This window comes from Ostrinia nubilalis, chromosome 26 (assembly GCF_963855985.1).
Source record: "Ostrinia nubilalis chromosome 26, ilOstNubi1.1, whole genome shotgun sequence".
NCBI classification, from domain to species: domain Eukaryota; kingdom Metazoa; phylum Arthropoda; class Insecta; order Lepidoptera; family Crambidae; genus Ostrinia; species Ostrinia nubilalis.
This window is the reverse complement of record NC_087113.1, coordinates 4,662,695-4,678,079: the sequence shown is the minus strand read 5'-3', so window position 1 is coordinate 4,678,079 and position 15,385 is coordinate 4,662,695. Positions and strand designations below refer to the sequence as shown.

The 15,385-nt window shown below is 40.9% G+C and overlaps 1 protein-coding gene across 1 annotated transcript; it reads right to left on the bottom strand.

Moving 5' to 3' along the window:
• Positions 1–96: 96 nt before the first annotated feature.
• On the bottom strand, positions 97–13,088 carry LOC135084531 (uncharacterized). The gene is made up of 13 exons (XM_063979298.1): positions 12,942–13,088; positions 12,652–12,858; positions 12,216–12,449; positions 11,811–11,936; positions 11,034–11,159; positions 10,334–10,450; positions 8,621–9,047; positions 7,522–7,663; positions 6,861–6,951; positions 2,483–4,037; positions 1,838–1,894; positions 1,719–1,751; positions 97–1,642 (listed from the first exon to the last, which is right to left on the bottom strand). Exons 1-13 carry the CDS (start codon positions 12,972–12,974, stop codon positions 159–161), a joined length of 4,632 nt encoding a protein of 1,543 aa, XP_063835368.1. The 5' UTR covers positions 12,975–13,088; the 3' UTR covers positions 97–158.
• Positions 13,089–15,385: the final 2,297 nt, after the last annotated feature.

Below are 15,385 nucleotides of genomic sequence, written 5' to 3'. Positions count from 1 at the left end.
CACTAAACATTATTATAAGTAAGTAATAAAGTATTAATCTTAATTTAATGTAACAACTAAAGTCATCCTCAATCACATTACATAATATGGTTTAAGTTAGAAGCGCAATCATAATGAAATTAGAGGATAAATTGGTTAAAATCCCGAAACGTCCTACGTCAGAGCTCACCCATATAAATAATGTCGTCATCGGACTCCGACTGAGATATGTCCATATTGGCCACATCGTAGCTGTCGGTCTGTTCCGCTTTGTACTTGTCGAGTATTTCCCGCAGCCTGCCGCTGCTATACTCCGACTTAAAGTACGCCACAAGCATGACCTGGCGGTCGTCGACATAGTCCAACCGGAACTTCATGCCGAGAAGAGTTTCCACGGACTCTGCGTCTATCTCTACGTCTAGCAGCGCCTTGTGCTTGTCGAACGATATCGACGACGCGGGCTTCCACAGATGGAAGTTCAACCCCTTAACCCCTTGATTGCTCTGCCGCAATCGCTCGCAGATCCGCGGCGCGTTTATGTTGTGCTCGTTCGGCACGTTTATCGTCATCTTAAAAAACCGAATCCTCGCTTCGTCGGCGCCAACTACTACCACGGGCTGCTTGTTCAGGCGCCCCATGTCCAGCCCCATCAACCAACGCTTGGACTCCTCGTTCTCCGGCACCACCCCGAAACAGTTCGGCGTACAGAACCCGTACTTAACGAAATCAGTTCGACTCAAACCGCCCCCGCTCTGGTGGTACTTGAACAGATTGTAAATGATGCTCTCTTTGATTTTCCGCGCTTGAACGATGCTCAACGATTTGGAACCTTTCAGCGTTACCTTGACGATGCTGGGGTCGCTTCCCAGGGAGGGCATGGAGGAGTTCTGCGCGGCCGCCACGATCTCCGACTTGTCGGTCACCGAGGGCTCCCTCAGGCCGGAGTCGAAGGCGTCCTTGTCCACGGCGACCGCCCTGAGGTACACGCTCACCTTCTGAAGCTCGTAGCTGAGAAGCATCTTGTGTTTCTCGAGCACTCGCGCGGACGACGGAGGCATGTCTACGTAGACCCTGGTCCCCTTGATGTTGACTATTTTCTTCACCATCTTCCACTTACCTATGTCCGCGCCCTCCAGCTTTTTGTTTTGCAGTTCCAGCTTTTTTAACGGCTCGATGTTCCGGCACCTGGAATGGCCGGGCAGCCAGATGGCGGCGCGCTCGTACCAGAGCTCCTCTTTGGTGTACACTAGAACGTCGAAGAGCTTAAACTCGCTGAAGTCGAGGGTCAGCAGCCACTCCTTTGAGACGGCGTCCCTGGTGTGCACCTGGTACCTGAACTGGCTCTGTAAACCCTTGAGCGTGATGTCGGGCGCCCAGCCCTGGTAGTTCTCGGACACGGCGACCAACTGTTGGACTAGATAGTTTTTGAGAAAGTCGGCCTGGATGTCTGTGAAAGGTTTGAAATCCTCTTTGCATAGATACAAGTTGTAGCCGTCCTCTATCGAATCGTCGACGACGGGCTGGGGCGGAATGAACGTTGGAACCGGGGCCATCTCTACACCGAACGGGTTGGGAACCATCATCGGCGCTTGATTCATGAGCATTTGTTGCATCATCATGTTGGATATCAAACTCTGCTGGTTGGCGACATTGAAGTCCCAATCTGGAAGGGTTAAAAAGTCCATAGATTTACCTAGTTCTGTGTGGTATGAAAGGTTTTCTTAGAAAAATATACTTACTTTGCTGCTCGGGTATTATCGTCGAAGAAACATCTGGAAAAGTGGAAATGGGTACATTCCATTATAGATTTTCTTATTGCTAAAAAAATTAGGACTAAAATAAGTGTATAATTTTATACCTTGTTTCAAGTTTTCAGGCGAACGTCTAGATGTCTTCGCGGGAATTTCAGAGTCATCTGAAAAATCAATGATATTTTACACATCTAGTTTACAACATTTAGCAAACTATAAATAGGTAGGTTTATTTTATTAATTACACTTTGTCTTAGTTTTAACCACGAGACAGTAAAAAGATTTATCTAATTATCGAATTTTTTCATATGCCAGCAATATAATGACCAGGGTAATAAATAAATTTCTTCTAGATTCTAACCACCTAATGTTATCATTTTCGACTCCCATGTTTTCCTTTGTTTTTTCCCCACATTAATTTAAATGGACAATCACATTGTTAGAGGACCTATCTAGGCCCACACCCTTCTTTAAGGGAGGTCAGGTCCCGCTACTTGAAGCTGTATTAAAACATGATATAAGTATGTTTAGGCGGAGTATTTTTTAGCACTACTACTTTAAAACACAAAATACTTAAGTTTTTAAATCGTTATAACGTTTACGGTTATTTCCCAATTAGTAAAATAGTTTAATAGCTACTTTTATGAAAATACGTACAGCTATTTATTTTAAAGACCTGAAACCGTAACCACCGGACTTAACCATAATCTACGCACGTTCCTAAACCACCATAAACTTTGATGTACACTTACCTTCCGCGTGTCTTTTGGTTGTCTTGGGCAGGTTTGGGAAATTGCCCATAACGTTCTGGAATATCTTGTACTCATCCCGATCGTTGTGCTTCGCGTTGAACTTTATAACAGTCTCTATGAAGGACACGTCTTTGTATCCGAACATGTGGTTGATCATGCCGGTGACTACGTTCTTCAGTTCGACCATGATGCGATTGCGGACTTCCGGACTCATTCCAAAGTTGCCGTGTCTCTCGAGGATTTTCGAGGCGATTTCTTCGGCGGCTTTCTCGCGTTTCGCTAGTGATTCCGCAGACATCGGCTTGACCGGCTTAGGTTTATCGTCCTTCCAGTCGACGTCACGATGTCTGGCGAACTCGTCCGATTGCCGCGACCTCGGGCGGTCGTCTAGTCTATGGCGGTCTTCTGGTCTGTGGCGATCTAAGTCGGGGTGGCGGTAGTCTTGACGCGCCTCGTCGCGCATCTCCCGGCGGTGGTCTTCGAGCATTTTGCGGCGATCGTCAGCTCTTTCCAAGTCCCGATGGCGGTCCTCCCTGAAGTCGTCCCGGTTGTGATCGGGACGCCGCATCTCCTCCACTTTTTGTTTGAACTCCTTGGCTCTCTTGTAGATGTCCTCGAACTCCTTTTGGAACATGTCGTGGTCCCTTCTCTGGTCGGGGCGCTCATCGCGGCGCGGGAAAGGCTCCTTTCTATCGTCACGGCGGGGAAACTCCTCGCGTCTAGGAAAATCGTCGCGTCGCCGGTTGTCGCGGTCGTCCCCCCTCGGAAAGTCGCGGAACTCCTCCCTCGCGGGATAATTCTTCCTCTCCGGCCCGTTGTCCGGGCGCCGGTAGTCCGGCTTGTACTCCTCGCGCGGCTCGAATCTCGGCTCCGGTAACTTGGGCGAGTATCTCTCCCCTACGGGCTTGAAGCGCGGTTCGACGCGGGCCGCGGGCATCGGCTCCCTCGACACCAGATCGGTCCGGATCCGGATCGCCGGGGCCGGCTCGGTGAACGGCCGCGCCTCCGGGGCCGGGCGCCGGTCGCGGTCCCGTCTCAGCGCTTCGTCCGGTTCGTCGAACGGGCGGCGGTCCCAGGTCGGGTGTTTCTTCGGGTCGTCCTTCTCGGGGAAGCTGGGGCGGGGGAAAGGTTCGTCCGGGTTCTGTCCGGGCCAGACGGGCGGCGGGGGAGCGTCGGCGATTTCGGGGCTGCGGCGCTTCTCCAGCGCCCACGAGCGGCGCGGGGAACGAGGGGAGCGCGGGGAGGGCGAGTGGCGCCGGTAGCGGTCTCTTAACGGGGAGCGGTCCCGCGCGTCCCTGCGAGGAGACCGCGACTTGCGGAGAGGCGACGCTCGCTTGGGTTCGACGACCGCTTCTGGTCCCCTGGGCGGGACTATCGGCCTCCCTTCCCTCCTCTCCTCGTCCTGCTTCTTCATATGAGACGCGAACATGGCCTTGTCCCTGTCCTGCTGCCACGAGCCCCGCTGGTCCGCCTGGCGGGCCCCGGCGACGGGGTACTGTACGTTCTCATGGATATTGGGACGGTAACCGCCCGAGTACATAGCTTGATTGGAAGCCTGAAAATGAAATGAATTTTGCAAACACGAAAATATAAAATACGGTAAAAGATCTGTGACAATGTTAAGTACCGGGTGTGATCGTCATTCGGGGTGAATTGTGGTCGGGGATCGAACAGTTTAAGATATACATTCAGCGACATCTATATAAACTATAATAAATAACAATATCCTCGTATAGTATCCTCGTGGAATTTCCTTAAACTTCAAGATTTTTAATGTCATGTCTTCTCAATATCTCACCAGCTATGTAAATTCATTTTTTTGTGTCAGGAAGGTATTGCTATAATTTAAAAAATCACGCATGTTTACGTAAACGTATAGTTTTTCATATTCTCTATTTTTGTTGACTTCTTCAACATTCTGAGATTTCCTCACCGATTCGAACTTCAAAACAATTGTGAATTGCATCAATGTTGCACCAACAAGCACCTTCTAGTAATTTCTGGTAATTTAAAAAGGCAACTCTTGGGATCTTCCATTAGATATACAATAGATTTGCTTTTGGTTGCCCCCAGTTCTCGTGAAGTCCATAATTTATAATAGCGATGTAAGTATAAATCAAGAATTTAAGTTATACCCTTCTGTGCGTGTCTCTTGAAGTTTGCGAAACCAGTGTGCTTCTTATACGCACCATTGAAGGCCATTAATAAGAATAATTCGCGCTGTAGAAAGTCAGAGTCATTTATATCTGTTGCTTTATGATTTCTTCCATCCTTCAAAGTATTGACATTATTTTCGCCTACTATGAAACCATTAAAAAGGATTAGTTAAAAAGGTTCCCCGTTAGTTGACATAAACTGCGTTATATTGTTGTGTGGAATGGTCGATTCTCTCGTGTCGCCATGAGAATTGGGAGCTGTAGTCAGTTTAGCCAGCAGTCTGCTCAAAGGACAGGCTAAAGATAAAGAATACAAGTTTTTAAACTTCTGGTTCATCTCATACACAATTTAAATCACTTCTGGTTCCCGGATTCATCTCACACACACTAAAATCATGTATCGGTGGTAAGTCAGAAACAAATTAATGAAGTAACAGCTTTCATGCGTATTTTTCATTTATTGTGTTCAATTCAATAGTTGTTGATAGCTGAGCACTTTTACATTACTCTTTGACAACAGCTAATATTTGGAACACATCTTTCAAATGACCAGTCTATATGGTTTTTTTAGGGATATCTTAGGATTATTTTTATCAAGATTGTATTAGTGCATCCAAGATTTTAGAACACCTCTCAATCGGAAGTTTTCGATGCAAGGACACAGAATAAATATGTTTAATGATAAACAGAAATGCCACCGATTTGCAAATTCTTTACAATACACTTTCTATTTTTATAACCCTGTCTTTATATACTTTTCCTTGCAATTCATCATAGTAGGGTTGCCAGACGAGAGACAAGTTCATGCCTATACAACAATGGCCTTGTGAAAAGAAATTACGTCATATTTTTCCGAAGTCCCGGTAAAATCTTAAATAGAATACCTTGTTTAATGTAAAAACACAAGCAGATTTCAGGAATCTGGCAACCCTACATATAAAATAGTCTATACTCAATGGCAAGCGCTTTTTCTCTCTTGTTCAAAAAGTTGTAACTGCGAAAACAATAGGCAGGGAATTCCATTTCTTGTTAGTTGTCCAGACAAAACGATATTCATGAAGATCATGCCTTGGTAAGCAAGTGAACAATAAACTAACCAAACTTCTTGCTTTCACTTTTTATCCATTCACAATCTGCATGCAGTATTTCGGTCAAACTGAAAATGGGATAAGGGGAAACACAGTTCATTTTTTCAAATACATAGCATTCTTGAAAAGAAGAACTATGTTAATTTAGTAAATATTGTTTCCTTGTGACTTCTAGTGTTTTCCTTATTCATTATTTGTAGTGTTTTCTTTCCTTTTTCATTATTATCCGAGAATAATCTGATTTCCAAGCTGTTTTAGCTACATCTAGGTGTGTCTCATCATCATATCATTCAATTGTTGAAGTGCCGGACGCAAACTTTCCTAAGGATAAAATTAATGGGCAGGTACGTACAGTCCTAGACTGCATCTCACTTAACATCAGGTGTGATTGTGGTTAAATACCTGCCTTGTCTGCATAAAAAAGAGCGGCAAAGAGCACATTTCTGCTTTATCCAGCCAGTGCTAACAGTCTTCAAGAAGTCGTCCGTCCATCGAGCTAAATGACGTCTTACAACCTTAGCTGAGTTTATCATAGCTTATAAGTTTCTCACTTTATGTAATTTAAGCTGTTTTGCATGGTTGTGTAACTGAAAATGTCATATTCTGATGTCATGAAGCTGGTCTGTTCATGGATACAGAAAAGTTTGTCTTCAAAAAGTTCTTCATTTATTTTTGTCCTTTGTGTGTGATAACTACTGAGGATTCCATTAGAGTTGATTCAGTAACCCTTTTAATTTCTTAATCTATACCGATGACGTAGTAATTTCTCAATACACGTTGATTGACATTGATACATCATATTTATATTCAAAACTCCTTCTGTACACAGATTAAGAATGGTTCTTTCAAGAAAAGTTAACTTAATTATCTTTGTAATTTTATGGACATATCAATTTACTTTTACATCTTATTTAATATTTAAATTGTAATATTTATCCACACTGCGTTATTTATTTATCTCCATCCATTTTATACATAACAGTCCATAAATTAATCAAACAACATCAATAAAATTCTTCCTTTGTATATCTTTCAACGTCACTGTTCACACGTCACTCGTTAACTCAATTTTAGTGTAATGAAAACTAAGCTTTATTATCGAAGCGGTAGGGCGCACACTCGCACGGCACTTACCTCCGGCTCGTAGGCGGGACGGACTTGCTTGGCCGCGCGGGAGTCGGGAAACTTGTCCATTTTGTCGCCGGGACGGCGGTTGGGGGAAAATCTGGGGGAAAACATTATATTATAGCCATAAGGAATATCCATTAGGTTTTAAGAGTTCATAAATCTTCATAATACCTAAATAAAAAAGTCAGGTTTGTTCCAACACATAAAACTCGAGAACGATTTGACCAACTTTCATGGTTTTGATTTGTTGTGTCTCGGTCCCGAATAGCAGAATACTGAGCTATTAAAAACATTGGAAAATTAAATAAAAGAAATTACATTTCCCATACAAACTGTTCATGGATTTCAATTTCTTTGTTAAATACCTATAACTACCCGTGCAAAGCCGGGGCGGGCTGTTAGTTATTCGTAAATAAACGCTATATTTAAAACTTAAAATTTAGTGAAATAAGTGTCAAAATTGGACTGGAAACAAAAACGATACAAGCATTTAAACTTTGTATGGAAATAGCTGAGTGTGACTGCGTGACATCACGTGACACGCGCCCATAGCATTTATTTTTCTTGTTGTTCTCATCTCGTAAGATGATTTTTGTGAGATTTTTTAAATAGAAAATTGCTGAAAATGTTTTAAAATAAATAATGTTTCAGTCTTGTCGGTATTTACCTCGGGCCATGCCTAGCGGGCGACTCGCGCCTACCGCCGTCGCGGCGTGGTGGCGACTCCAACCGACGGCTCGGCGAGAAGCGCTTGTGCGGAGACATCTTACGACCACCCTGGGGCGAAGCCCGGCCGGGGAGCCGGCGGGCTGGGGGAATACGGACTTTATTTATACTGTGATAATAGAATAATTAATTGTGATCTTCAAATGTGCCAAAATACTGGTCATTTCATAAATATGTTTATTTGATTTGAATCGGAGTATGGCCGTGGTATGGCCTCCTCCAGAAAACGTTCCTGACGAAAGCCTTGATCACACGTACCGAGTAAACGGGCGAGACAGTAAAATGTTTACTCGGTCGAGACAGTTGGGTCTTGGGTGAGCGAGTCACGTACTCGAGCGCTCTGCCGAGCACTCGGCGTAATGTTCATACACACCGAGTACTCGGCCGAGAGCAGTCTCGCCCGTTTGCTCGGTACGTGTGATCAAGGCTTTAGGGAGAAGCCACACGATGCGGTGCGGCGCCGCACCGCAAACATTTTGCCGCATCACTGTTCACAATATGGTGGTATGCGGCGCCGCAACGGCACCGTCTCGCTCAATCGAAGTGCGGTGTGCCTGCGGTGCGGCGCCGGAACGCACCGTCTGGCATATCATTGATTTTTATATGCAGGACGCCGCAGTGACACCGCACCGTGTGGCTTCTCCCTTAGCGCAATACGGCGCAGGCTTGTTTACATCACATACCTGCTTCATCAAGAGGAATGAGTTTACGTTTTTACATGAATTTTGATTAATTTGGCTATGTTTATACTAAAAATGTATATGAGAAAATTAATTAGCATAAGCAACATAATTTTTCCATTAAAAATAATATCGATAAAGATTGATAGTCAAATTCAAAATTAATTGAGACTGATCGTAGTGATGCTTGAACTTCATTGAAATAAAACAAACATTTAATACAAGTAAACAAAATGGTGTAGATTTAAAATGGAAAACAAGTTTATTTTTTTGGGCCCTTTTGTACTTTTTTAGCGATACAATGTAGCCATTTAGCTAGCTTCAATGTAATAGAATAGAAAAACATGTGGAACTGCTTACCGGGTGAAATTCTTCTTCCAGGCGACATTCTTCGGCCTGATGGCGACACTCTTCTCCCAGGAGACAACCTTCTATCAGGCATCCTGCCTGGAGAACCAGGTCTTGGGTGTGGCGAAATTCTTCTGCCATCTGGTAAAACTCGTCCCGCGTGTGGCGAAATTCGACGTCCTGAGGGCGAAATCCGCCGTCCTGAGGGCGAAATCCGCCGTCCTGAGGGCGAAACACGCCTCCCTGATGGTGAAACGCGTCTACCGTGAGGTGAAACTGGTCTCCCAGAGGTTGCATTCAAGAAGGATTTGTAAGCACTGGTATTCCTTATGTTTGTATCCGGTTTTTCAGCATCAGGCCGTTTGTTGGATGGAGGGTACTTGCGCTCTTCTTCGAACGGGAGCTTGTTGCCGAAAGAAGGCTGCTTTTGTGGAGGCATCTGTAATACGAAAAAATCCAAACAAAATTCACAAATTAAATAACTGTATCTGTAACTACTAACCCACTATGGAAAATATTTTTTTCTGAAATAAAAAAATTATTATTATTATTATTATAAACACTAGTTTTGCTGGTGAGATAAGCTGCGCTGTTATTTTAACATCTACCTTGTTGTATTACCTTGTCTCGGTGAATAAATAACCTTTTTTTAATAAAAAAAATGAAGTGTTTTCTGTGTAAAGGTAAAATTACTGCCAAAATAAAAGGTTATCCAACATGGCACCCACAGCAAATCAATATTGATCAATATACAGTGGCGGACACGTAATTATAAACACCTGGTAGAATTTGGTAGTTTGTAAATATAAACCCAATTAACACATGTGGTATATTTTCACTTACATTGCGCAGCAACTTATTTTTGCGTTTTTGTTTACGTTAGCGAAAATATAACGATACTAGCTGTGCCTGCGACTTCCTACGCGTGAAAATAGTTTGAATAACATTTCCCATTTTTGCAAATTTTTTCTTTACTGCTCCGCCCCTATTGACTGTACCTTGATGTTATAATTATAGCCTAGCCTTCCTCGATAAATGAGCTATCCAACACAAAAATATTTTTTCAAATCGGACCAGTAGTTCCTGAGATTAGCGCGTTCAAGCAAACAAAAAACTATATATATAAGTATAGATTTAATATAATACCGCAAAAACACGTGTGGAACACTTCAATGTCGAAGCCAAATGTTGAATATATTAAATAATTTTGAATCGAATACAAAATAACAAAAGGACAATAAAAGCCGGTAATAAATCAAAAGTGAAGACAAAAAGTGTTGCACGCCCATTGTGTTTTAGCATGGTATTTGAATTAAATACATAAATCTCACGCTGTCCAAATATTAAACTCATACGAAAGCAAATATAATATACTAGCGGCCACCCGCGACTTTGTACGCGTGGACCCCGCCCCTTCGGAGTTGAATTTTGCAAAATCCCGTCTTATTGAGCACCTAAGTTCTAAAAGGAATCCCCATGCAAAATGTGAGACTCCTAGAAAAACATTGGATTTGGAAATTAGTTTCACTTTTTGTTGTAATGTCCGATTTTATTGTGTATCACTTGCTACGATTCATTTCAATTTATTGAAAGAGTGTGTCATTTATGTGTAAAAATAATAATTCAGGTATGTGAAAATCAGTATTTGCATATTTCGGGGTAACAATACCGATTCCTAAAATTCAAAACTAAAAAATTCCTAAAACCAGTTTTGTAAAACCTTACCTGTTGTCCCCAAGACGGTGTGTTCTGGTTCGAAGATTGGAAGTGACTTGGTGGACCTCCCTGTTGCGAGTTTCCGAACTGATTTGGCCCGTGAAAATAGTCCTTATTAATTGGTAACTGCGAACAAATTTCCTTCAACATAATAAATGCAATCACGCGTAGGGCTTATTTGTGCTCGCTAGTCCGCGCCACTGGCGAATAAGGTTCAGTCGCTCGCTAGTGGCTAACGCACGTATTCAAAAACGATGCTTGCATAAGTGAAGCAGCAAATCTAACGCACAGCGATAAACAGAGCTCTGTGATTAGTTCATGTGTCACCCTGTGCGTCCACGCGCACTTTGAAACCTCATAGTAATGTTTGTGAATACGGGCGTAAGACAGTGGCGCCAACTCGTGAGTGCTGAAGCGGTAGGAGGACAAAGCAATTTAGATTATGTTGTGTTAATAAGACGAGTTGACGAAAAGACAGTAATTACAATGTTAACCTAATAGAAAAACAAGTTATTTTTGTATCTTGCTGGTTCAAAGTTTAACGACGAAGAAGAGCTGGTTCAAAAACTGCTTAAATTAAGTAAGCCATAAGAAAAATGTTCACTCTAATCAAAGTAACTGTTATTTTTCTCTTTTAGAATTTGCTATAACTGGGAACTATTTAAATCTAACGGAAAATGCTAAATAGTGTTGATGAGATGACACTCACCGGTTTGTCACCGTGGAAACGATCGGATGCTTGGTTCTGCGATGGCAGCAGTGGGTGCTGCACTGGTCTCGGAGGATCTCCTCGGCCTCCACTCGGTACTAAGTCTACGTTCCGCAGCATGCGACGCTAATGGAGAAAGATACACACATTTATATTAGTTGTACGGTTTATAGAAAGGTTATTTCAATGTCTCTGCACGAAGTAACAATAAAACGATTTTCAGACGGTTCATTTAACGTCAATAGTCGATTTTTATTGTATTTACTTACGCACGTCGTATTAAGAATAAAATGGAGAGGTAATAAATAATTTTATGTCAGTCACCTAGAAACTTTTATGTGAATACTTATTGATACAGTTGACTACACATTAGACATATTGAGTACTAGCAGTCACCAACGACTTCGTACGCGTGGATCCCGTTTTACCTCTTCAGGAGTTTAATTTTGCAAAATCTCGTCTTAGTGAGCATCTACGTTCTACAAGGAACTCACATGCAAAATTTGAGACTCCTAACACTTGTAGTTTCTGAGATTTTGTGATGGGTAAGTCAGTCAATCAGTGACCAAATCTGAGCGCTTGTGCAGTCACAGTGTTAATTTTTATTCATCATAGCACACATCATTATGTTGAAATATAGAAACTGTTGACACTTTACTATCAAACCATTTACCATATTAACAAAACATCAACAATCAATTAATCGATTTTGAATGTTATCAATTTTAAATTCTTTACTAATTGTAAAATAAATAACTTAATTAATATGGAACTTACATTAGGTTCTGGTGCACTGTTTTTCTGATTGAACCCATATCCCGACTGATCCTGAGGCATCCTGTTCCTCATGTCTCTCTGTGGAAACGGTTTGGGGTCACCTCTCAGCTGCGGTGACGGTTGTTGCTGAAACAACACAATTTGTTGTTACTAATGTGTATTTGTGAAATAAAATGCAATAACTTTTTAATTTTACATTTTGGTGCAGTGATTGGGTGAGAACTGCTAGCATACATAGATTGCAGGATTTGCAGGTTCTATTGTCGCAAAATATCAGCAAGAATTAACATGTCTTCTGCTTTTTTCAATGCTACTTTGATTTGCTAACTTAGTATACAAGCAAACAAAACAAGAATCTCCTAAATACAGAAGAAAAGTTCCAATAGTTATGCTTTCTTAGCTCACCTGTTGTTGAAAAGGTTGATTTGTCTGCTGTTGATACCCAAAGTTGTGTGTAGGCCTTTGGGAGCCTGTCGGCTGGTTCGATGACCACTGGTTGGTGTTCTGGGCCCATGGCGAAGGCCGACCACCCATGGGAGCCATGGACTGGTTCCCATAGTTGTTATGTTGATTGGGCATGTCATTGCGAGGGGGATAGCCACCGCGCTGGTCAAAATTATTCGGAGCTTGGCTCATCAGCTGAAAACAACATGATGTGTAATTGCAATTTAAGATTTTTTTTTCAAAAACAATAATGTTAATGTTCTATGAGGCAGATTATCAATTTAACATAGGTGGTATCTTTAGACAATTGACTCTGTTCAAGCAGTGGCGGTATGCAGTGGGACAGGGTCATTTATCAGCTTTAAAATGTATCTAATAGTTACAAAAACAAACTTACAGGCTTAGCAACAGGCACAACTCTCAAGACGTTGCCGCCCATGCGATAGCCGTCCAAACACTTGATCAGGTACGAGCCCTCCGACTCGTCAGCCACTCCGATGCGAACCTTCTTGCTAGCGTCGCCATCCCCGACCAAATTATCAAGAATGAAGTCACTCAAGTTACATTCTTGTTTAATCAACGATTTCAGGTCATGATATTTGCACTGAAATTACGAAATACAAAATTTTATTAGGATTATTGACAGTAATAACCACAAAAGAAAGTAGACCATTTATTTATACTTACGCCTAACGGCAGTCCGTGAATTGTTAACATCATCTTGCTAAGATGATTTTAAATACTACTACTAGCTAAAAGATTTATGAATTAACACTAATTTATGTATTAAATTTAATTAAAAAATCCCCATCGTAAATCACAATCACATTCAGGCATTTTGAACTAAACCACAGATAAAATCAGGGTGCGGAAACTTCCATACAACGGTCATCGAAGTGAAACTTGCTTCCAAACAGCGACATCGGTGAATAAATTCAAATACTTTTTAACTACCCTAAAACGCTCTAGATGTCGCTGCTCCTGTTTCCTTCATATTTTCATTTTTTTCTTAATTAAAATATATTTGAGAATATTGTTAATTACAATTTGAAAACTTTTTTTAAATGAAATTAATTTGTTTTAATTTAAAACTGAACGGTGACATTTTTTGTTACAATTTACATAATAGAGTAGTAGAAATTACTATTTAACATATGGCAACTTTGTTTTTCCTCCAAAATGGCCGGTGTTGTTTTTGTTATGTTAAATGCATTCTTGTTTTCTTAGCCATCATTTAAGTGTTCTGTGGCCCTATTAAAGTATTGAAGAGTCGTCGAGTCAAATTCAAGTTCATTCCTTCGTACCTGCTGCTGTTCTGGTTCATCGGAGTTTTGTTCGTTCCTTCGTGAATCGCGAAGAAACTTTCTGTTATGTTCACAAGTGATCTGAGTTTTCTCAATGTGCAAATGCTTTTTAGTGTTGTTGAAAACTTTGCGAAAAGACGCTTTTGGTGTATAATATTATGTGTGTTCATAAATAAAGTAAAATTATTAAATTCAAAAGTTTTTGTTTACTTATTTGCATTTCCATGTGCAATGTAGAATTTTTCCAAATCCATTGTTTTGAAAATAATACAATACGTACACCATAAAGATAAATATTTTCAAAATAATGGATTTGAAAAAATTCTACATTGTACATCATAAAAACAATAATTCTTTGAAGGTTATGAGGGCCTATGTGTGCGTGAACTGTGTGTATGTGTGCGTGGACTTTATGTATGTATGTGTGCGTGTACTATGTATGTATGTGAGCGTTACGTACGTAGGTTAAGTACAGGGAATTTAACACCAGGCTGTCAATTAGTAGGTTCAAAAATTTGACAGAGAGGGTTCTCTATTTCCTATGTATTACTTTTCTCTATGGATAAAATTAGTTTACTTTTTTTATTTCACTAGCCCATTTGAAAAGAGTCAAGGCATCAAACAATAGTGTCTAACTAAAAATGAATGTCAACTAACTTTAAAAAAAATAGCCAGTAGCCCTTGCAGAAGTATTTAGTCTGTGATCTATCAGACGTGTGTCATTGATGTCACTTTGATCGATTGTCTATGGGTAAATCCGCGAAACAGTAAAAAACTTATGTTCCGATCGATAAAAAAAAAACTGTTGTAGTTCTGGTAAATTAAACTTCTGAATAACGATTCATACAAGTTTCCACATAAGGCGCCATGATCCATATTGATTAAATACTTCAAGTTATTTCGATAATCAAGAAAACACGCACTAAACGTCATTACCATCACAGTAAAAGTACTGACCTTTGCCGTTGTCTTTTAATTTTTTTTACTTTACCTATACACAGACCAGATTTTGATTATAAATTTAAAATGTACATATTTACCGTGACAAAATAACAAAATTATATTGAAATCGTATTAGCCAATAAAATGGAATCATGAATTGAAATATTGTCACGAGAAATCGTCATAGCCATCGCGGCAGCATCAAAGGTTCTTTAATGCGGCTGCGACGCGACTTATCCCCGCTAGTGTCCGCGCGTCCCACTCTTCAATTCGTTGCTCGTAACAGAACAGAATGCACGTAAAATTTACGCAGCTCCGAGACTTTTTAAACTCCGAAAACGAGAGACACTCGCAGTTTGTCATCGGCTCGCGTCATTCCCATTTTGTGCGATTTAGTAAGTTTAATATATCGATATTTTTCTAATAATTAGCACTTTGTAGCATGTGATTACAATAAAAAAATGGCGATATTGAGGTGTCCCAATAGTGGTGACAATTATTTTTATATAATTTTAAAATCGTTTTCGTCATTACCATTAACATCATTACCATATCATTTAGGCTTATGGTGATGACACTTTGTATATGGTAATGATGACTATGAATGGTTTCCTAAAAGAACAATGTAACAAAACGTCCCCAGAACTGTAGCACTTTAATACCTACCTTATAATACTATAATTTTATTATATGACAGCTCAAGTGTGACATGCGTGTCTCAGAAAAAAGTTATATCTAAAATAAAAATCCATAAGCAACCCTGAAAAAATACATACAAAATAACTTTTGACCAACTTCAATGGGTATCACGACAGCTTAACCCCGGGACAATTCGACTCCTGTGACAACTCGACCCCTGCGACAACTCAAACCCTGCGACAACTT